The sequence below is a fragment of the Rousettus aegyptiacus genome, unplaced genomic scaffold, assembly GCF_014176215.1.
Source record: "Rousettus aegyptiacus isolate mRouAeg1 unplaced genomic scaffold, mRouAeg1.p scaffold_m13_p_3, whole genome shotgun sequence".
Taxonomy (NCBI): domain Eukaryota; kingdom Metazoa; phylum Chordata; class Mammalia; order Chiroptera; family Pteropodidae; genus Rousettus; species Rousettus aegyptiacus.
This window is the reverse complement of record NW_023416306.1, coordinates 132,255,339-132,278,621: the sequence shown is the minus strand read 5'-3', so window position 1 is coordinate 132,278,621 and position 23,283 is coordinate 132,255,339. Positions and strand designations below refer to the sequence as shown.

Sequence of the window (23,283 nt, the reverse complement as noted above, 5' to 3'; positions counted from 1 at the left end):
AACTATACAGTGAAGTATTCAGGGGTAAGGAGCCATGACAACTAACTCTCCAACGATTCAGAAAAGAACTTGTGTTTATGTTAAAGAGAGAAAGCACTCAAAAAATAAACCAATAGGGTGTTCTCTGTGCTATTCTAATTCTCACAACTCTTCTGTTTGAAATTACTTCCAAATAAAGCTTTTAAAAATTGAAAAGCATTGCTCTTTAGGACACGTAGCTGCCAGCCATAAAAATGCATGTGTGGATGAAATTGGGGGCCTGGCTGAGTTTAGCAAAGATGGAGCGTTGAGGGAGGGCCATGCCCTAGCTCGGCCTATGGGAAGGAAGCCCTGGAACGGGGTTTGGTGGGCCAGTGAGTCCACCGATTATCTGCCTACCTTCTGCTATCCTAAGGTCGGCCCTGAGCTGGTCCCACACCAACAAACAGGCTTGCAGCAGAAAAGTTCCATAAAAAGGGATTTATTGCCAAACTTCAAGAAAGGCGCTTCATAAGCAGAAGACATGGAATGCCATCTTCCTCCAGGAAACAGACAAGGCAGCACCTGCATATTCCCCATCCTCTTCCCGCTCCCCTGAAAGCTGGCTTCCCCCAGGGACCCAGGCTGCCAAGGCATAGTGACCCCATAGAAACCAATGGCATTAGGCCACTGAGGTGGCCCTAGAGCTACCTGCTCAGCCTGGTAACACTTAGAGGAGGAAAAGGAGGCTCTAGTCCCTGGAAGCAGGTGACTTGGCTAAAGCTCCAGACAGCCCAGGCTGCTGGTGGGGGAAAGCTGTTCCCCAAAGGAAGATGGCAGGGGGCCATGTGACTATGGGTACCCGATGACATCCTTGCTCTCATACTGGACACAGATGAACAGACAGACTGTACCATGGGAGCCTAGTTTATCCAAGGAGTGTGGTTTGAGAAGGCCCATGGGGGCTCACGAGCCATGACATTGCTGCTCATCCCCACTCCTGCCCAGTTCAGGTCACAGAGTGGACACCGGCCCCTCCTGATCCCTAGCTATTACTCTCAAGAACAAAGCAGAAGTACAGTAAAGAAGGCGTTGGCCTGCCTTCTGGCAGGCCTCAGTGGGCACGACTGGTGGCTGGATGTAGGGCAATGGGGCAGAAAGACCAGGGCACACAGCTGTGACCCACCCTCTCCTCTTTCAGTAAACAAAAGTGCACATGCAGAAACCCCCTGAATAGGCCTGTCAGGAGTTTCCCCCACTCCCATAGGTCCCAGGAAGAGTGGCTGTGACCTGCAGGGCCTCTGCACCTATAGGCACTGCCCTCAGTCCAGGTGCTGCAGCAGGATGAAGACTGGATGTGCTCCCAGAGCCAGGGATGATGGGGGTGGGGGTGGAGGGAGGTGCCCTAGGGAGAGGCTCAGGGTGCAGGCAAGGGCCTGGAGAAAATGCACCTTCCACTAGGAAGTTCAGGAGGAGCGGTCCATCTAGGGCCTGAGCCAGAGGGGTGCAGGGAAGACAGGAGAGGAAAATGGTTCAGACCCCAACATACCCCTCAGCATTAGAAGAAAAGACTGGGATATTGGACCTGTTTGGGTTGAGGAGGAACCGCAGAGACCCAGATATAAATTCCATCTGGGGAGGCACGGAAGTTGGAGCGGCTTCTCTTCTGAAGGTTGATGCATAAGGAATTACATGCTGGATTTTCTGATGTCGATATCGGGGCCATTCTGGGGTTCACCTCTATAAGAATGTGCAAGGCTGGTCACAAGCTGGTTCACAGGCAGCACTACAGTAGGAAACACTGTGAGTTCCTCTTCCACCCTGGAGTCCTCTGGTCACAATTCACCAGAGGGAAAGGCCTGCAGAATAGGACAGGCCCGCAGAAAGAGCACACAGCAAATGGCTCTCTGACAAATGTCTCCCACTTGCCTTCAGAGGCCCTAGCTGGCTTCCAGGTCTCACTCGCTGAAGGATGGTCTCAGGAACTACTCGGAATAGATGGGTGGAAGGGTTGGTTACGGCTTGAAGTTGCCTTTGCTGTGAGGCTCTCTGCCTGGGGAGGCCTGGACATGGAGACTGTGGGGAACTCAGCTGTGCTCTATTTAGAAGTCAGGAATGTAAACTACTAGGGTGAGAAGCAGAGGTGATGCTACCCCCAGAACCCTTAGGACTGTGCCAAAGCCCTGGGGCAGGCTGGAACAACTGCGTAAGCACAGAGGTTCTGAGTATGTGCTCCCAGCCCAAGCCAGAGCCTGGAGGCCAGCCCAGATAGCCAGATGGTAACCCTGGATGGCACTGGGCACCACTGGCCAAGGCAGGGCAGGAAGGATACCAGGAGTCTCTATAGGTCCTGGCCAAACCCCGACATGCCCAATGGCTCTTCGACAGACTGAGCAGAAGCACATTTCTCGGCAGAGTTTTGATGAAACTGGGCCAGCTAGGAGGGACAGTGCCCTGGCCCAGCAGGCCTTAGGGTGCACTTCTCCTATAGAGGGTCACCAGTTCCTTCTGCTTCTCTTGTAGCCCAGGTGCTTCCTTGCTCAGCTCTCCCAGATCTCGGATTTCCTGCAGGACCTGGGTGGCCTGCCTCAGCTGCTCCACAGCCTGGCTGAGCAATGTCTCAGCATTCACAGAGGCCGGCTCATTGCCCAGCACCTTGTTCAACAGTTTCTCCGTCTGTTGTGAGGCCACCTTCACCTCCAGATGGGCCCGGTACAGCCGGTCCCCAGGCTTCCGTGGACGCCGGGGGCCTTCCCCAAGCAGGTCCCCCATGGAGGAGCTGCGGGGATGGAACTCAGGTGACTGGTCCCTGGGGGGCAATGCTGTGGACATTGCTGCATTCTTTGGGGGAGTTCCTGGGGTGCCCAAGGCCTCAGATGGCTTGACAGGCTCAGGACTGTCATCCACGCCATTCACTGAGACCTGTGCTGGGCCTGAGGCAGAGGTCTCAGAGGCCCCAGGACTCTGGACTGGCCCCGAAGCCTCCATCTCACCCATGGAGGCTCTCAGTTTCTCTGATAAGATCTTAGGTGGGGGTGTAGGGGGTTTCCTACCCTCCTTGGGTGCAGCCTCAGAAGTCTCAGAACAGGGCACCTGGGGTGGTTCTGCACTCTCAGGGTCAGGGGGCTCCTCAGGGCTGGGGTTCTCCCAGCTCACCTTCAGTTTGTCAGGCACGACCCTGTTGGTGGGCTGCTCAGAGTCACTGTCCTTATCCACTGCAGTCTCTGAGTCCTCTTGGCTCTCAGGGTGGGCCTCAGAGCTTGCTGAGATAGGGGTTGGGGCTCTCTCCCCCGCTGGAGTTTCCGCTTTGTCATCAAGGCTGGTCATCTCAGGTGCTGGGGAAGCCTTGGTAGGAGGCATGGGGGGCCGGAGTGCTTCCCGGGGTTGGGCTGCACTGACATCATTGCTGGGAGCAAAAACTGGAGGCCCACTGTCCAGAACATCAAGGTCCAGGCGCGAAAGCCCATCAGAAGCTGCGTTGGCTACCTGGTGGGGGGCAGCATATGGGTGTCATCTTGAATAACTGGCCTTTGGGTCTGATGTGCCCACCTACAAGGGTACTAAAGTCCTCCCATCCAGGCTGCCCAGGTCCCCAGTCCCCCGCTCTCCACACCCTCTGATGAATCCTCTCCTCTCCCTCACTCCTATGATCGTAGGCCAGGAAATCTGAGCCAGGGTGTCTTCTTGGTGCCCCAGTCTGCTTCCTCTGCTCTTTCTAATGACAGCTGTACTGGCCTGGTCAGCAAGCCCTGTTCCTGACCCCTTCCTGGCTGTGTGGCCTTGCTGGTGTCCTTTCCCTGCAACTACCCACCCAGAGTTCCCACAGCCAATAGGCAACAAGACTAGGACTCAAATATAGGTCTCCAGAGTTGTTTTGCACTCACTTCTGCTTCCCCTCCTTAGAGACCTCTGTCTCGTCGGCCAGCCTCACACCCAGCCCTCTGGCCTAGACCTCTCCAGTCCTTGCCTGCCCAGCTGCTTAGCAGCCTGTGCCCACTCTCCTCGCTCTGTCAGATGTGGCCCCAGACGCAGGCAGCCCCAGACCACAGCTGACTGCCAGAGGGGAACAGCTGCACCAAGCTGACAGCTGATACCAACCTGGCCCCAGGGACCCATTGGAACACCCTGCAGCTACATAGTCATGCGGACCCTCCCAGGGAGCCTCGGAGACCCTGGAGAAGGGCTGGGCAGTAGGCCTCTCCCAAGATCCCTTTGATGGTGGGAGTCCTGGCTAGGACCCTCACTCCCTTTTACATGTGCACAGGTAGACACGTGGGATGAGAGGGCCTCCCAGAATTCTTCTCAAAGGGTCTACCCTCAAAGGCTGGCCTTCCCCCAGCATCTCCTTGACCTCTCACCTCAGACATTCCTTTTCTCTCTAGCTGTTTTAGTCACTCCCTCTACAGGCTTTTTTCCCTTCAGCTGAGACATGAACAGGCTGCCTCACCTCAAAACAAAGTCTCTAATAACTTTGTCCCCCTTCCTTCCTCCTCTTCCCTCCCATGGTACCCCCAGCCAGCACCCCCAGCTCTGTATTCCTACGTCAACCCTTAGCTGACTCCTCTGAGAAAATATGCTGTAAATGTCACCAACTGCCTTTCTCTCAGTCCTGCCCTTGCGACTGGCTGCCAACTGGGCTGATGACCCTCAGGTCCTGTACCCTTCTCTCCCCAGATGTGCCACTTATCTCTCTGGCCTCCTCTTCCTTGGCTCCCTACTGCCACCCTGGTCCCCAAATGTTAGCATGTGCCGAGGTTCTTTCCTGACCTCCAAGACCTCTCTCCACCCATCTGCCCCCATCAGCAACACTGGTCTGAAAAGAGGCTCCTCCTTTACCCCTCCCCTTGCCCATACCTTCTCCTAAATCCCCTGTGCCCAGGGCCTCTATTTGCTCAGCCTCTAGTCTTGGGGGCATTTCTGACAACCCTCCTCTGTCCAGTCTACCTCTCCTAGCCCCGTATTCAATCACAAGCCCAGGTGATTCTTGTTTCCCAGTCTCTCTCCTACTGGCCTCTCCCTTTACAACCCCTCTGGGAGTCTGGAGGCCCTGCTGCTTCCTCTTTTTCTTGGTCCCCTGATTTTTCCTCCCTCTAACCAAACCACCCTTCCCTGGACCTCAAACTGGCCTCTGGAACACACCCTCCTCCCAACCACCCTGTCCCCAGTTCCAGCATTCAAGGCCTCCACAATTTCCTTCGCCCAACCCCACCTTCCCTGACAGATCTCCCAGTCAAAGGGACTTGGCATACCTTGAACTCCCCTGTCTCATGCCTCAGCTCACACCATTACCTCTACCAGGCATCTCCTTCACACCACATCTGCCAATTGAAACCCTTCCCATCCTTCAAGGGTCAGCTCAAGCACCAGTGGGTCCTCTGGGGTCCCTCCTGCCCTGGCCTCCCAGAGCCCTCAGTACAAAACTTACACACAGCTCTGCTTGGAGCAGGTCTTTTCTCCAGCTGGAAGCTGAGCTCTGAGAGGCAGGGAGTAGTCTCAGGGTCTCAGTTTCCTTCAAGCACCAATTCTGGCTAAGGCCAGTGTGTGGACTCAACAAGCACAGCAGGTGCTATTCTATACCCTGAACACATGTAACACGTGTGCCTTTATGCACAGCTCCCCGCATAACACTTGGGAAGCCCCAGCACCAGGAGTCCTTGGGGAAAAGGGGTCTCTAAGCCTGGTTACCATCCTAAGGAGCTGGGTCCCAGGCTCAAGCGACCTTCCATCTGTACTAGCTGGGGTAAAGTCTTACCTCCTTCAGGTGGACTCTCGTAGGTGGCCGGCGCCGCTGGCCCCCACGCACCCGGTCCCGTGTCACATGCTCCAGGGCACAGCTCTTGTCCACCTTTACCTGGGAAGGAGAAGGAACCAGGTCAGTCCCCACCAGGCCTTGGGGGGAAGAAGAAATGCCCAGACATTAGCTCAAAGTCGGGGTCTGCACTCGCATGCTCACTTCACAGGGTCAAGCACCCTGCCGCCTCCTCTCTCTTTGAAGCATTTCCCCATGTCCAGACCTGTTATTCTCCTTACCTCTACACTGCCTTTGTCATCTGCCTGCAGTCAGAGGCTCTGCCTTTCTCTGCAGCTGCCCTCTTTGTCTCAGTCTTCATTACTGAATATAGGCTATCAGCTCCTCAGCCTACTGTGACTATATAAGCAGCCCTGAGGCTGCTTTTGGGCTTAGCTGGAGCTGGGGGAGATGGCCCATAATCTCCTGGTACCTGCTTCCAGAATAGGCCTTGCCCTGGCCCCAGCCACTCTCCCAGGACCCCTGGGGATAGGCCTGGAAAGAGCAAGGCCTCTGCCCCTCTGGGTCAGGGAATCTGGAGAGTAGTATCTCTGTTCTAAGGATAAGGAAAGGAGGGGTATGAGGGCAAGGGTGAGTAATAGCCCAGGAAACCACAGAGCAAGATTCACAATACCCATAATATGTCTCATCACTGCTATCCCGCAAAATGGGGGCACTTTCCCCAGCTAGTGCAGGGCCGAACATGACTGTCACCTAAGACACGACATAGGAGCCACGGCTTTGAGTCAGGGGCCTTTGGGAAGATTCGTTCCCCTTGGGTCTCAGACTTCTGCAATCCAAAGGCCATCCCAGGTGGCCCCCAGGTCCATTTTAGCCCAAGTAGTTTTGAGTCAAAGACAGTCCTCTGTAGATTTGCCACAGGGGATATCCTGATTGCCTCAAGCCTGATCATGGCTGCCGTTGCCACTATCACCACTACAGTACTGGTGACTGAGTGGCCACTGCGCACAGATAGGGAGGCTCAGGGTTAGAGCCAGACTGGCCTGGACTTCATAGCAAACTGAAAAATGAGCTTTCTGACTCTCAACTCACCCCCCGCCCCCACCTGCCTCCCGCCATGCCTCTCTGGTCTGGGCCTTTGGGAGGTGGGGCCCTTGGCCTTCTCCCACACCCTGGACACAGGAGGCCCAGAACTCATGGCTGCAACTAGTTAAATTCTACTCTACCACTTCATGCATGTTTTCATTTAAAGTAAATTCACTTAATTTCCTTATACCTCAATTTCATCTGTAAAATGGGAACACACTACCTAGGTGTGAGGATTTAATGAGGTGACAGCAGATGACCTGAAGTTTGTAGCAGTGACATAATCAAGGGCTTATCTGGGGGGAGGTGGGGCAGGGTCTTCTCTGAGATCACACACACTGTGGGAAAGAGACACAGAGCCATCTGCAGAACTGCATCGCACCTCATCAAATGCCTTGTTCTTGCCTCGGTTGATCCCTTCATTGAGGGCTTGGATCCAGGATTCCTTCTCCTCCCCGCTGGGTGCTTGGAATTTGATGTTACTGACCTGCAGGGAGCATGGGTAGGGTGGATGGTAGATGTTTAAACAGGTTTGCATTTGGGGTCTTAAGGAAGCTTCCCACCCAGATCCCAAAGTTGGCTCTGGTACAGCTGGCCAGGAGAAAACCAAAACGACCCCCACAAGAGGTCTGACACCAGGCAGGGAGGGGAAGGTCCAGAGGGAAGGCGCTTCTCCTCTGCGTGTGCCGGGCCGTTGCCAGAGATTTGGATTAGAATCAGCCTTGCCTCGTGGAAAGAGCCCAGATCTGGTCTTGCCCCATGTGACTGACTGCCCCAGGCCAGCTGCCTGAACTTTGGGCTCCAGTTTTCTCTGTAAAGTAGGAGTAATCTCAGTCTCCTAGGACCTCTGATCTGGACAGACCATCACTTACAGCTGGCAAACCTTGAGCCTCAGTTTCCTCATCTGTAAAAGGAAAACACCACCATGACCTGCCTCATGGAGCTGTGAAGATCACTGATGGATCTAAAGTGTCGAATTAAGCTAGGCTCAGAGTGAGTGCCCAGCAGTGGGAATTATCACCCTGGCCTTTCTTCTGGACAAAAGAGCCCTAATTTCCTCATCTGGAAAAAGGGATAACACTGCCTACCACAAAGCGATGCTGAGGGAATTCAACCTGACTAAAACCAGGGCATGCCATGTAGTAGGTACTCAGTAAATTGTAACTGAATGAATGAGCCAATAAATGAATGAACTGGCCTGAGGTTCCTTCCTTTGCCTCGTATTTGGGCTACTGCCCACTCTCTGACCTCAAGATGCCCTAGTTCTTTGTCCAGCAGGTCGCCAGCCTGCCCATCCCCCGCCCTGGTGTTAGATAGCACCTTCCCTCCCGCCCCTCTCAGTTATGTAACACCGCAGTCCGCCTGGCCCCCTCAGCATCCTCATTATATAACTTCCTCCTGGCTGCCTCCCTCCTGCTTCTCCCCACACAGGGCCCTGGGTCCCACCCACCTCCTCATGCCAGGCACAACCAAATGCTCATTTGCATGACCGGGGTAAATTCGATCCTGGCAGCAGATCTGCAGTTAAGTCAGAAACCCCAGGGCACCTTGGCAACTGCCTCTTAGCCCAGTCATCAGGGCTGCCAGGGGCTCAGGAAGGGACAGCGTTGTATCCGGGCTCTTCAAGGGCCCACCCAACCCTGTGACGGGGCTGTGAGAAAGGTGGACCAGGGCCAGCCCCTCTGAGTTCAGCTGCTACTCCTGCTCATAGGCCTGGAGTTGGCAGGGCCCCTGCCTGGTACAGGACTTAGCATCCCAGAGAGCTTGAGAAGCATACACTTGAACTTAGCAGTAGATGCAGCAAGAATGGAGCAGAGAAAGGACACTGGCCTGGAGTCAAGATCACAGGTTTCTATTCTACTCCCACCAACCCTCAGTGGCACCCTGCACAGGTCTTTCTCTTCGCTACTTGGGGCCTCAATGGAACAAAAACAGACCACTGGACCCAATTCAAACTGTGGCCTTTCCCATTGGTCAGTCCACCTGAGGCAGGCTGAAGGGAGTGTGTTGGCCGAAGGGCTTCCCTACGAGAAGGAATACAAAGTTAAATAGGACCCAGGCCCACCCTTAGGAACCCTGTGATCTCTGCCGAATGAGCCAGGCATCCTACGGAGGTGATCAGAACAGGGACCAGCCGAATACCAAGAAGTTGTGTCTCCTGAACCACCCCCACCCCATGTCCCAAAGAGCCACAGGCTGCACAGGTCCCTCCCCAAGTCCTTCCAAGAAGTCCCAGGGGCATAGGCCCTGTGAGGACCTTAGGAACTAACAGGACTGGCCGCAGGATAGGGCCACATTGACGGGGAAAGAGGGGAGAACAAAAAGACAGGAAAAATGTGGGAGGGGGAGAGGAGGGAGGAAAGAGGAAAGGGCCAAGCTGTCTGAGACCAGCAGGGCAGCAAGGCCCAGCAGAGGCCACCCTGCTTCCTGGCAGCGTCTGCCTGTGACCTCATGGCAGGGATGAGGAGGCAGGGGGAGAGGGGCATGCAAGACACTGGAGTCTTTGTTTATTTGATTAGAAGAAAAAAACAGGCGGCTTCAGGACCAGACAGCCAGGGTCATGTGACCTCCTGGCCAGTGGGCAGCCTCACTGAGGAAGGGGAACACCCAGGGTGATAGGAAAGGAGGGTGAGAGAATTTAGGGGATGTGGTGCTCTGGGAAGTCCCCCACATTTGCCCTCTGGAGAGCCCCCCACTCTCTGTGTGAACTCCTGGGGTGGCAAAGATCAGAGGGCCCTTGAGCTAGAGTCAGGATGTGCTATCTTTTCACTGCCCTGCAGCCCCCACCAACTGCTCCACAGCCCATTTCCCTAACTGATCATCCTGTTCCCAGAGTCACCCAAAGCCAAACTGAACTCTCAGTAGAATTGGAAGGGAGGGTGTTGGCCAAAGTGGCTGAGAATGTAGCTGCACAAACAGGTCTCTCCAAAAGTGATGTCTCACCTTGCGCTGGGCCCAACCCACCTAGCCTACCACCAGCTGATCCTCAGAACTGGGGAAAGGAGGTAGCCCACTGAATAGCACTGACAAAGCACAGGGAAGCAAGGTCCCCTCCAACCCATGACCACATAAACTCACTAAGAGACACACAGAAACCCAGACAGACCATGGCCAAGTGAACATGTACCTGCACATAAAGAGATGTACACAGGCACACTGGACATATAGGAGCAGACCTTCACGCATAACAAACTCTGCATGTCTCAGACAAACACATATACAGCGCCCTAGAGAGGAAGCAGGCCTCCAGGACAGGGTAGGGCTCTAATGCCTAAAAGACCAAAATGTGGCTCTCTTCCTCAAAGAGCCCTAAGCAGCGGATGTTAAGTGAAACCGGGTTCCAGCCTCATTAACACTATAAGCCTGCCCCCATTCAGGGCACACCCTCAATCCCAGGGTCAGAGCCTTGCAGTTGATTCTTTGTCCCCATCCAGTGCAGAGCAGGACAAAAGGTTAGTGAGTAAAGCAGCACGGTCTCCTCCAGGGCCCAGAGCCACAGAGGACTGGGCTCCTGGCCCTGAAAGCTGAGGAAGAAACAGAATGGCCTCCAGCAGGCCCAGACCAGACCCACTCCCCAACCCCCAGGCTCTGTGACTCAGCGCCACTCCAGGAGGCTCCACATGACATGCAGAGGTTGGGATGAGGCGTGACCCAGCTGCAGATGGGCGTGAGCTGGCAAGATGTGCTGTACACTCCAGCCTAGAATCTGACTCCCTCCCGATATCTATGCCATGTGTCAACACCCACCCAGACTCCCTGCCAGAGATACGTGGTACAAACAGCAAACTTCATCTACACACACAGCATGTCTCAGGAAAAGAACTTCTCAGGCAAGAGACGTTCTCCAACAGCAGCCAAGAAAGGAAAGTACAAGGGGAGGAGAGCTGGGGGCCTGCACATCTCTGAGCACTGAGTCCAGGATGGAGAGTAGAGGGGTGGTCCACCCAGGAAGCCCTGGGATGAAGGGGTGGCCACACCTTCCCCTCTGGCCCAGACTATATTACAGTGTCAGAGGCCTGGTAGGATGAAGGCCTCATCCCTGGGCCTCCTGTGTCCAGGGTGTGGGAGAAGGCCAAGGGCCCCGCCTCCCAAAGGCTACTTTCCAACTATAGCCTGGGAAGGAGGCTCCAGAGCCTAGAAGGGGAGAGGAGGAAAGAGTTCTCAGCAGAGCTCTAAATACACCTCCTATCAACCAGGGACTGGGGAGACAAAACGAGCAAAAGGTTCAACCTGCAGCAGCCCTGGGTTTGAGCCTCAGAGAACACTCCACAGAGAATGTGTAGGCTGCATCTAGAAGCTCAGCCAATCTTAGAGAGCCCCCAGGGGTGATCCTCCAAAGCAGACCCCAGCCTGGAGGGAGGTCAGGCCACAGTAGGCACAGCCCTACCTTGTTCCCTGGGGATCGCAGCAAAATAAAGCGATGTTTCCGCTTAAGGAGGGCACGAAGGTCCTGGCACTTCTCATAGCTGCCCAGCTCCACTGTCTCCACGCACTTCTGCTCATCCTGGGGAGGGAGAGAGAGGGGATATGAAGTGGTGAGAATGAGATGCACCCAGACCTCGAATACCCAGACCCCACCTCAGACGCTGATCCCACTCAAGTGAGGGCATCACTTGGTCAGGGGGGACCTCAGGCTGCCACTTAATCACCGAGATGACGTATAGCAAGTCCGCGCTAGCTGGAGGGACACCCTCAAGGCTCACCGTGCACATGAGAAATGGGGCTCATAGCCCAAAGGCGGGGAGCAGAGCTGACTCGAATATGCCTAAGGTCAAAAGAGGAAACAGAGGAAGCTGGAAAGGCTTAGAAAAGGGTGCCTGAGGGTCCATGCAGTCCTAGAGGCCAGGCAGAGATCTGTGGATGAGGTATCTAGAAGAGGGAGCAAATTGTCACAAAATGAGAAAGGAAAAGGCTTTCCAGGCAGAACCACAGAGGGAAGCATGAACAAGGCACGCTTGAGGCTACATGCCCTGCCTTTACCACAGTGCTCCTGAGTTGACTTCTCCACCCGTATCTTCCTCTGCTGACCCTTGTCTTGGGGTGAGAGGCCACTCTCCATGGCCTGCACAATGAAGAATGAAGAGGACAAGGGTTTTTTTAAGAGCACCTCCCCACACATACAAAAGGCTATCATCCTGAGGCCTTATCACTAGAAGGGCCAGTGGCCAGGACAGTGGTCAGCCTCTTCTAGGCCACCCCTGAACGCTGACTGGGCTGCCTTCCTGCCCATCAGCCCTGGCACCTGAGTGCTCTCCAACAAGCTGCCTAGGACAAGCTCCTCCCTCAATGGTGGTCAATTGCTTCCTCTTCCTGGAAGACCCAGCTGGAACAACTTCCTAGATGTGGTACAGTCTCACCCTGGAGACTTTAGGCAAGTAGCAGCAGGCGCTGGCATGGGGTGAGGGGTGGGGGGCATTGCCCTGGAGACTGGCCAACAAGTGAAGGCAACTCTTGCTGCTGTATGTCATGCAGCCAGCCAGCAAGAGCACCCACCCAGGGATCACCTCAGTGCTCTGCAGTTTTGGAGGCAGTGACTCAATTATTTGCAGAAGAAATGCCCCAATTTCCCGTCATGATAATCCGCATACAGTTGGCCCTCTGTATCCAAGGGTTCCGCATACACAGATTCAACCAACTTTGAATCAAAAATATTTGGAAAAAAAGTTACATTGTTGCTGACCTGGATTATAAATTTCGGCCTATGATGGTTGTTCCTATACTAAACATGTACAGACATTTCTTTCTTGTCATCATTCCCTAAACAATACAGTTTAACAACTATTTACATAGCATTTGCATTGTATAAGGTATTATAAGTAAGCTAGAGATAATTTAAAGTATATGGGAGGATTTGTGTAGGTTATATCCAAATACCATGCCACTTTATATAAGATTCTTGAGCATCTGTGATTTTGGGCATCCACAGGTGTCCTGGAACCAATCTCCTGCGGATAATGAGGAACTACTATACTAAGAAACACTGACACTCAATAAGCACTCAAGTACATTCCTGATTCTCCTGAGCCTCTCAATCACCCTAAGAAAGTTAGTATTTGCCTCATTCTACAGAGGAAGAGAATGAGGCCTGGAGGTGAAGTGATTTGCCCTAGGGTCACAGACCCAAGTATAAGGGGTAGGGCCAAACTCAAACCCACATCCTCTGACTCCCAGGCCAGAGCTCTTCCCATCACAGCGCATTCTTCCCAGCCAGAGGCAGAGGCTTGGTAAGTGCCTTAGCAACAAGTTGCTCTACACTAGTGCTTCTCCAAGCATGGTACCTGGTCCAGCAGCAGCAGCATCACCTGAGAACTCGTTAGAAATGTAAATTCTCAAGCTTCATCCCTCCTGAATCACAATCTTAGGGGAATGGGATTGGCAATCTGAATTTTAACAGCCCTCCAGGTGACTCGGATATATACAAAGGTTGAGAACCTCTGTTCTACACCAGAGGTTCTCAACTTTAGTGGCACATGGAACCTTTCAAAACTCCAATGCCCAGGCAACAACCCAGACCAATCAGGATCCCTGGGGGGATGAGAGGGCGGAGTCCAGACAACAGTATTTTTCAAAGCAGATGACTATACAGCTAAGGTGGATACCGCTGATCTACCCTCTCTTCAGCACCTCAAGGAAAAGGGAACAGATGGCTAGGGTGACCTGAGCTTTCCCGTCCAAATTCAAGCAGGTGTCTTTTCCATTTTTGCCTCCACACGTCTCTTTCCAACCCCTAGTCTCCAATCCTTTCCAGGTTCCTCCACTTGATACAAGAGATAGTAAAATCCATCTGGTCCAGGAAGCTCTGCTGCCCACTCCTATGAGCCCAAGCCTTGGTGCTCCCTTCTTCCTTTGCTAATCCACAAAGCACCTGCCAGGTACAGGCACTGGACTAGGCACTAAGGACACCCTGCCATGGAGGAAAACAGTCCTCATCCCTGCTGGGCCATCTCTCTCTCTCCTATGCTGCAAGAGTCTGCTCTCTTTTCTGTTCCGCCTACTGTGCCCTACAAGGAGCAGCCCTCAAGAAGGACACATATAGGACCAGTTTGTTGGACTGAATGCCTGATCCCGAGTGAGACCCAGGAAGTCCCCTCCTCCTGGGCATCCAGAGGAAGGAAGCTGCCTGGGAAAGGACACCCCATTGCAGAGAGCACAGCGCACCTATCCCATGTGCACAGGCCTCCCCAGGCTGGACAACTACTGGCCCAGATGAAAAGTCAGCCCATCTCCACCACCCAGCAACCCACGGCTGCCTGTCCTGGGTCTCCTCTTGACCTGAAACGCTGAATCATCTGGCCTTTCTGCAGCTCCGAAAAAATGGATAAACCAGCAGACGCTAGGCGGGGGCAGCATTTTTGGAACATCAGCCTCACTGACAGCAAAGAAACAGCCAAGAGCATTTGCACTCGCCTAGTTCCTTACATCAAGAAAGAGGAATTGAACTAATAAGCATTTCTCAATTCCTACTCCTGGGCCAAGCTCCCCACCCCTGAGGGCTAAGTTCTTGAGGCTGCACTGGAGTTTTTAATACTGATTTTGTTTTTAAAAGCACAATTTATATTTTTCATGTTTAGAGGATGTGAAATCCTCCCTGCTTCCCAGCTGTGGCCAGATGTGGAGAGGCGGCCCGGGGCAAGTCTGGCAGCTCCTGACAGGCTAACAGCTGAGGGCCTGTCACTCAACTAACTCTTAGGCAGCTGGGACTGGAGGAAGCTGCAACAACGCCCTTTATTTATAAAAATATCCCCCTGCTGCCACCACAACACATCCTCATTTGGGGACAGCAGCAGTATAGAACATCTGGAGGGCTGTCTGCACAATTCATCTCCTTGCCCTCCTCCAGCTGCCTCTCTGACACCTCAATTCAATGAGCCTGGGCCTCCGGCAGGAGAAGCAAGGCACTTCTCAAGGGTAAATCCTTTAAACACATAGATCTGTGCGCCCAGCCTTTCTTGGCCTAGGACAATTATAAATTTGCCAAGGTACCATGAGGAATGCTGAGAGAGGCTGATGGGGAACAGGCAGGATGTCCCTTCCACTGCCAGGCCAGTTCTTCCCCATGTATTCCATCTGTCAAAGGCGTACAGTGATAGCCCATTTTCAAAGGAGGGACCCTCAACTTCGAAACACAAACATCATTTACAAGTAAAAGGCATCTTTCCTTCTCAGGTTTTCACCCAGGGCTTTTCAACTCTTACTTAACACACAATTTTAGTTCTCCTTGGTTATCCAAGTTCCAAGCCCGCTTAAATGAGAAGGAGTGCAAGTTTGGAGTGGGAAGATGTGAGGACTGTGAGAGGGACAAGGACAGCAGCAGTGGCAACTGGCAGCTTAATATTAAAAGAGAAAGAAAAGCTGAAAAGTACAGTCTGGCATTACAAAACAGTCTGATGATAAGTGTCTCTGGCCACCAGTTTAGGCCCGTGTCTTCTGTTGAAGGAGGTAGAGAATATTCTACATATTTTAGAGGACTTCCATCAAAAGTAACTTTCAGAGTTTACTTGCTAGCACTGATGGGTGGAAAGAGCACTAGTTTTGGTTCTAGACCTGGCTCCTTCATTCACTGAGAGGTGAATGTTGAACAGTCATTTGGCCATCCTGAGCCTCAGCATCCATCCCTGTAAAACATGGCATGATGACCACCCTCATGGGACGGTCATGAGCATCACATGAGAGGTATGTAAGAACTCCAAATACACATGAGTGATAAGTATTTTTTCTACATTCACTGCTAAATAGAGCAAGCTTCAGTTTTCTGGAACATTCACTTATGTGGAACCTAACCCAGGGACAGGAAGTTGCAGTGCAGGTATCCAGTTGAGAAAACACACATCTCTCAATGCACATACACTTCAAAGAGCCCCTTATCCAGGAGCCACAGACTTGTATCTAGAGGCATTATCCTTATGCCGCAGAAGCACAGAGACAATCAGGCACTCACCCACGGTTGCGCAGCATGGAAAAAGTAGAACACGTCTTCCAGTCCTGGTTCTGGGATCCTCCTGCTAGTTTGGGATGCCCTCACTTTGCCTCTTGCCCTAGCACCCCGGCCTTCAGGGTCAGGCAAATCCTTACCTCATTCTCATAGACCAGTAGCTGGGCCTGGCACAGGAGCAGATAGCGATCTTTCCAGAGCCCCAAGAGGCCCCCGCTGCTCTTCTTGATCCAGCCAGCCTTGTCTGCCGTCCGTGCTCCCCGAGGCTTCTCACCCCCGTCCTTCATACGCTGTAAGATAGCACCAGGACATGCCATGAGAGTTGCCACCATGGGGCCACCTAGTCCATAAGAGCCATTCTAGGGATGTGTCCCTCTTCTGGGTACCTACCGATATCATCCCATGTGAGCTTCCCCACAAAGCCCCAAGGCAGATATTCTTAATCCAGTATTAGAAATAAGGATAATAATAGTGGCAACAATAAGAGCAGCAGCCACTTTGTATTGAACCATATGTTACATTTTATACACATTTAACCCATATGATTACCCTCTGAGGCAATGGCATCATTATCCACATGTCACAGCAAACTGAAGCTCAGAGAGGGATGACATGCCATACTCACACAGCTGGAGGGGCAGAGCCAGAATTCAAACTGGGTCTCTGACCCCATGTTCTTCCTGCTCCTCCATTCTGCCCTCAAGGTGTTCATTCAACAAGCCAACAAATGTACTGAGCACCTACGATGTCACAGGTGGTAGTGTAGACAGAGAGGAATAAAAATAATAGATCTCTGTCCTCATAGAGTGGGAAATATGGGAAGGAGTTGCTGGACATATAAACACCACAAACACATTAAAAAGTGTGAAATGCTATGAAGGAAACAGTGAAGGGGTTGGTGAGAGAGTACAGTGCAGGACCTGGTCCAGGCAGGGAGCCCAGGAAGGTTGCCCAGGAGAGAGGACATTTAAGTAGGATCAGAAGGATGAGCAGAGGCAGGCAGGCAGAGTGGTAATCTGCCTCTCTACTCCAACCCTTTTGAAGAACCCCCTCTGTAGCCCCTGCATCTGCCTCAAAATAGGAGGCTCCTCTGCCCTCCTCCCGACCTCAGGCCAGGACTTTGGGGCAGACACTCTATCCGATGAGGACTACAAGGACTATGCCTTCAACCAAAGGCTAGAACAGGAGGCAAACTCAGCCTTTCTCTTAGACATGGCAGCTGCCCTCCAGGCATTGACCTCTTGTGCCTCTTTATTACCTGCTTGGGTAGCTGGGTGCCAGGTGTATGCCTACCAAATGGGGTCAGATTCACTTCTGGTTCCCAGCACTGAGCACTGTTCCTTTACACATAATAAGTATGCAAGAAATTCTGTGAAATGAAAATAAAAATATACCCGATTTGCTACCACTTTGCTTCAGTGACTGGTACCCACAGTAGTGAGTGTGAAGGGGAAGGTAGAGGAGAGGGGATCAAGAGCGTGTCAGAATCTAGAGGATGCTAGAAGGAAATTAGCACTAATTTTGACTACTTTGTAATTTACATAAAGCTCAAAAAGGGCCCCCTGGTTAGAAGGAGCATACCTCTCCCCAGGGGATACTCTGTGGCCACAGCTGCTTTTGGAAGGACAAGCCCAGGCAGATGGAAGTGTAATGAGTTGTCAGGGGCTGGGTAGGGCACAGCCTTCTTGCTCTCTATTATGGCAGGGGAGCCCTAATTTGGTCCTCTCTGTGCCGCTCCACCCCTGTGAACGGCACACTCTTTGGCAATTGGGAGTCTGAGCTTTGAAACTCAAGTCACCCTGATTATAAGCAAGTCATCTGATCTCTCTAAACCTCAGTTTCTTCAACTATGAAATGAGATATTAATAGAAGTTGCAAAGTTTATATATAACTTCATACAGGCACGGGGTTTTTTTTGTTTGTTTGCTGCTATATCCTTAGTGCCTATACAGTGTCTGGCGCATAGTAGCTGCTCAATAGATGTTGCTGAATAAAAATATGGCATATAAAGCAGTGCCTAGGATACGCTAAAGCAGCAGTCCCCAACCACTGGGCCGCAGACCAGTACTGGTCCGTGGCCTGTTAAGAACTGGGCCACACAGCAGGAGGTGAGCAGCAGGTGAGGGAGCCAAGCTTCATCTGTATGTCCAGCTGCTTCCCAGCACTAGCATCACCACCTCAGCTCCACCTTAGATCATCAGGCATTAGATTCTCACAGGGGCACTGGTTCCTGGTGCCAAAAAAGTTGGGGACGACTGCCCTAAAGTTAGTAAATGGTAGCTGCCTTTATTGTTACCATCGTCACTGCTATCCCCTCTGAGTCTCAGGACCCTCTCTCCCTGGGCCTGGTTCAGAATGTAGAACGAGACCTTTCCAGGCTTAGCTGCTGGGCATCACTGTTCTAGGAGCTCTTTGGAATGTGAGGTGCCCCCTCAGGCTCTCTCCCTAACTTGTAGATGACAAGAAAAATGGAGAAGTGGGATGGTCCCAAATGGTCTTCCCGGATGGAGGGTGAGGAAGTGGGAGACTTGCCTACAGGCCAGTTATGAGCCGCCCTGACTAGGAGAAGAGGAGACTTCAGGGCCCTTTACAAGAAGAGGGAGGCTCTCGTACCCTATCATGCATCCAACCCCCACTCCCTAAAGCACTAGATCCTCCCCCATGGGCTGTGTGAACCACGGGGGCCTCATCACCTCAGTGACCTTTGCAGGCTGGCCCATGCCCAGGGCTGGAAGGGAAGAAGTAGGAAATGGGAAACCCCATCCCCACATTTCACACATCACACCCCTCTATCAGCAACAGCAGCACTGTTGGCCACTTCCTAGGCCTGCTGATTCTCAGCGTCTCTTAAACAAGGCAGTAGGTAGGTATGGTACAGCTTGAAGCTGCTGCCTAGGTCTTCCACTTCCGAGGTCCAAGCTCACCTTCCCTTTTCAGGGCCCCACCTACCATTCCATGGGATCTCATACCCCTTTCTAAATCCCCTCCACTGTGACTCCCCCTGCCTGCCTCATCCGCTGACACATGAAAACTTCCTGCCAGCTGGAAGCTCCCAGTGAGCAAAGCTGAAACCTTGTGCTTTGACCACTGTCCTCTCAAGGTATAGCAGAACAGTACGCAGTGAATAGCATGGCTGGATTAGCTAGAGAAGAAAGTCCAGGGCCTTAGGGATGGATGGAGCTCAAATGAGAGTGAGGCAAGAAGGCATTTTGGGATGGCGGAGTGACAAGTGAGGGGCTGGAGGCATGAACCAAAGCCCAAGAAAGGGTCTCTATATCAGGAATCAGCCATAGCAATAGTAACATGAAGGGAGACCAGGCTGCAGGTCCCACTTGCCTGCCACCCTTCGCCCAGCTCCAATCCCTCCTCAGATACTCTCCCACCAGGGGGCCTGGCTTTGCCCCAGTATGTTTTAATAAGTGGCCCCTCCCCCTTGGCAGGACTCACAGGGGAGGTTTTGTCCTGCTCAGCCCAGTTTCTCAGCATCCTCTCCTCTTGTTGACCAGCTGACCACTGTTTTTCCTGTTTTACCCCCTCCTCTCCCATCCATCCTTACTCAGGCCCTCCCCTGCCCACTGTACGACAATCCTGAGGCACCCCTTGGCACCAGGTCACCTTGATCCTGCACACAGAAGGGAGCAGGTGGAAAGCTACAACATAGGCTATAGCAGAAGACAGAGGCCAGGCAAAAGAAAACTTGTTGGCATCTCGCATCACAGGGAGCTATGATAACATTTGCACTTTGACTAAACTTAGTGATACTCTGACCAAACTCTGCTAAGAACCCACTATGTCGGAGACATGAGATGGGGCAATCAGACTAGAAGCACAAGCTCTGCCCTGGGGGAACTTCCAGTCTGATAGGGGCAACAAAGACCCTGAATAAGGGAAGTCCCAGGTTTGGGGGTTGGGTGGGCATCCCCTGCTTGAGAAGACCCCAGCCTGTTAGGAGATACATAGCACCAACCCAGAGATTAGCTCAAGGTCACAAAACCAGTCCTCGGACAGCCCTGCCTCTCTCTAGATATGAAAGGGCAGCCTGGAACCACGGGAGGCCAAGCCAGGAAAAGGCATGACTGAGAGGACAGGGCAAAGACAGGAAACCCTGGGTCCACGGCTTTCGATTTTACTCCAATGGCAATACCTCACATTGATATTTGCAGTTTTCAAAGCTTCTGCACATATATCATCGCATTTCTGGATTGCCCACCTTCCTCATTTTATAGGTAGGGAAAGTGAGGCCTTGAGAACATAAGCGGATAGATGCCCAGTGCACAGACTTGCACCTCTTCACTTAACCTGAGCCTGACAGGAACTGCCAATCCATTGCACAGAGGGGGCTTGGCGTCAGGGCGGCTGGGGCATGCGAAGGAAGCTCAAAGCTGGGGGAAGATCTGAAAGCAGCCATTTGGGAATGAAGTGATGAGGCCAGCTTGGGGTCATGGGGGAAAGCAGGTGACCATGATCTAAAAGGAGTTTTAGAGAAACAAAGATGAACACTGAGGCCTAAAGAAACAAGGGGAAGTGACTGGGAGAAAAAATGGGAGGAAAACAGATAGAGATGCCAAAGGAGAGGTAGGGGATAGGGAGATCCTGGCTGTGTGGGGAGGAGGTGGGCAAGACCTTAGATGGCTCAATTATGCCGGGAGCTTTTGGCACCTGGGAATCAGTAACTGGCAATATTAGAAACTCAGGACCAGAGGAGAGTGCTGGGCTGGGCTGGGCTGGAAAGGAGACAAACCATGGGCCCAGGAAACCCCAGGAGAACTTCTCTTAATTGGGGGCCAGAGCAGATCAGGAGATGGAGTAACCCTGTCCCACATCCTCTGGGAGAAGGGGAGGGGCAACAGCCAGACAGTCAAGCCCTTACAACAGAGGCCTGGGGCAAGGAAGGGCAGCCCCACCTCTGTCAGCAAGAAACTACAGCAAATCATAGTGGCCTGACTTTGCCCCCGACTTCCATCTACTCTGAAAGAAGGGGCCACAATCATACTGTCAGGATCCAGAGAGGAGGCCCTCAGGCCCTATATTTTATAGAAGAGGAAACACAGGCTGAGAGGGGAAGTGACTTATCTACCATCCCACAGAAACACAGGGCCTGGCCTGGACAGAACCCTAACAGCCCAGATGTCCCTGGGCAGTGGCCCTAGGAAGTAGGGAGGTGAGTACTGATGGGGACACAAGCAGCCTGGTCCACCCAGGACTTCCCAGTTGGCCAAGGTTACCCCAAAAGTGAAGGCTTCATCTTTTCTTTCCAGTCATCCAGCCACAGATATATCCTCTTCCCTTTGGCTTGGAGAGACAGAAGCTGAGAACCCCTCAGAGGACAAGAAGCAAAGGCCTCTAGACTCGGCAGACCCCTCCTCTAATTTATCCACTCCACAGGCATACTTTAAGTGTTTGCTGTGTGCTTGGATGATGGGAGAACTGGGTTTGCAAGAATAGGGTTCACAGAGTGCCTGACCCCACCCCAGACCAAAAGGGTCCTGAGTGGGAAGAGGGAGGCTCAAGGGGCACTGCTGGTCCAGGTGCCCAGCTCCTCCAGCGAGTCAGCCCTGCCAGGGGTGTAGGGAAGGCAGGGGTCAGGATCAGCCCCTACATGGGCCCAATTATGGGGCGAGTGAGACGGCAGGAGGAAAGGGACCCACAGGGACTTATACATGGGAGAAAAGAGGTCAGTCCTCCTACCACCAGAGAGAGTCACTGCCTCAACAATCGTTCAGACAAGGATTCCAGGACTCACAGACAACCCCCCGCCTCCCAAACACACACCCAACACGACACACATACAGTCTGCCCCTCAGGATCTGATCTGGCTGGCACGGGGAGTCAACGGTAACCGGGGTTCTAGACCAGCACACGAAGCCACTTTCAGCCAGAGCCTCAGTCTCCCTGTCAATCCAATGGGAACATTAACATGCTCCCAGTTGGAGAGAGACGCTAAAGAGAAAATGAAGCTGGACGGGTCTCTGAAGTGCCGGACGCGATCCCTAGCCAGCCCAGCCTAGGCTCTGCCTGGGGGTTGGGGCGGGGGTGATGTGCTGGTGTCTAGAGACCCACGAGAGAGAGTCTGGCTGGAACAAGGGCCTGGATCAGGAACCCTAACCGCCGTGAGCCGCTCGAAGACCCCAGCTCAGGCCCCCCGCCTGGCCGTCCCTCACCTCCTCCATTGCGAGTCCGCTGAGCTCCGACCGATCCGCCGCTCCGCCGCTCACTCCCCGGGCCGCGCGAGCCCCGCCAGCTCCATCCAAGCCCAGCGGGGCGGCCGCTCCCTGCGTTCTGTCCCGCGAGCCGCCGGGGGCCCAAGAAACTTCAGGGGGCGGGGCCGGGGGCGGGGAGAGGCTTCCGGGGGCCGGGGGCGGAGCCTGGGGAGGGGAATAGCAGGGCCTGGAGGCCGGGGTTGGGGCGGGAAACGGGAGGGCGGAGCAGGGGCTGAGGGAGGAGCCTGGGCGGGGCCGGTTGGGGGGGCCTGGAGTCTGGACCCGGGAGTGGGAGCTGGAGGAAGAAGGAGGGACAGGGCGGGGTGAAGCTTCCCTTACCCACGGAGGGAGAGGGACTGGAAGGGGATAAAGGATGAGAGGACCCGGCGGGGGCAGGGGGAGGGGTTTCCGGCCAGAGGCGGAGGCGAGGGATGCGGGCGGGGTCAGAGGGCGGGGCCGGGCGGGGCCGGGCGGGGCCGGGTGGGGCGCGACCCTGTCAGCGCCCGTAGCGCTGGCGGTTTGTGCCTTTGAGGTCTCTCCTGACTGCACTATGCTGGGTTTGCCCGACCGGGCAGCCCAGAGATGAGGCCGCCAAAAGGCCCCCCTTCTTTCCTCCCAGGTGCCAGAGCAGTGGCGACGACCTGGTCCTCTTCTCTCAGGAACCTCCTGGCAGGGTAGGGCCTGGAGCTTGAGTCTTGTCCGGAGAGTAACGGGAAGACCTGGGGCTGGGGAACTGGGCTCCAGAGTGCCTTTGGTGGAGGTTTCTGCCCTTGACTCTCAGGGGTCCCCAAATACAGTGTTCTCCAGCTTTCGTTGGGCATTGCTCTGAACTGTCCTTCTCACTGGTTCCAATGTCTCCCACTCCCATCCAGTGGTGATTTTACAGCCTTCACAACCGTTTCTCAGGAGTTCAGTGTAAAGGCCAGCAGAAAATGATGTTAGTTATACCTTGAGCCCTCGTTTTACACTTAGAGAAACACACCCAGAGAGTGAAAGTGACTGGCTACATCCCAGCCCCAGCACTACCAGCCCCATTCTCTTCTCCCTTAGCTCTAGGGTCAACCCTGCCCCCAAGTCTTAGCAGGAAGAATTAAGTGCCTTTGGGACCAATGGTGGCCTCCTTTGCCTCAGCTGCCATAGCAGCTACACCAGTTGACAGAGTTTCACTGCTTCTGCTAATCCTCAGGCTTCCAGCCATTTCCAACCCTATATAGAAAAATGGCGCCACATGATTTTATTGTCTCGATTTGCAGAGCCCTGTAGCTATTGCACCCCATGTCTGAGGACTCAGAAGATCCTATATCTAGAAACTCAGATTCCACCTACAAGGAGACCAGGGCCCCTGGGGAGTTCATGTT

General features: G+C 53.5%; 1 protein-coding gene across 2 annotated transcripts; it reads right to left on the bottom strand.

Annotated features, from left to right (window-relative positions):
- Positions 1–444: 444 nt before the first annotated feature.
- Positions 445–22,018, bottom strand: PLEKHO2 (pleckstrin homology domain containing O2). 2 transcript variants are annotated; one of them, XM_016141064.2, is made up of 6 exons: positions 21,887–22,018; positions 15,866–16,015; positions 11,181–11,297; positions 7,176–7,280; positions 5,711–5,809; positions 445–3,444 (listed from the first exon to the last, which is right to left on the bottom strand). In XM_016141064.2, exons 1-6 carry the CDS (start codon positions 21,893–21,895, stop codon positions 2,428–2,430), a joined length of 1,497 nt encoding a protein of 498 aa, XP_015996550.2. In that variant the 5' UTR covers positions 21,896–22,018; the 3' UTR covers positions 445–2,427. The 2 variants fall into 2 exon arrangements, with proteins under 2 accessions (XP_015996550.2, XP_036095367.1); XM_036239474.1 differs by lacking the exon at positions 21,887–22,018 and adding an exon at positions 16,351–17,815.
- Positions 22,019–23,283: the final 1,265 nt, after the last annotated feature.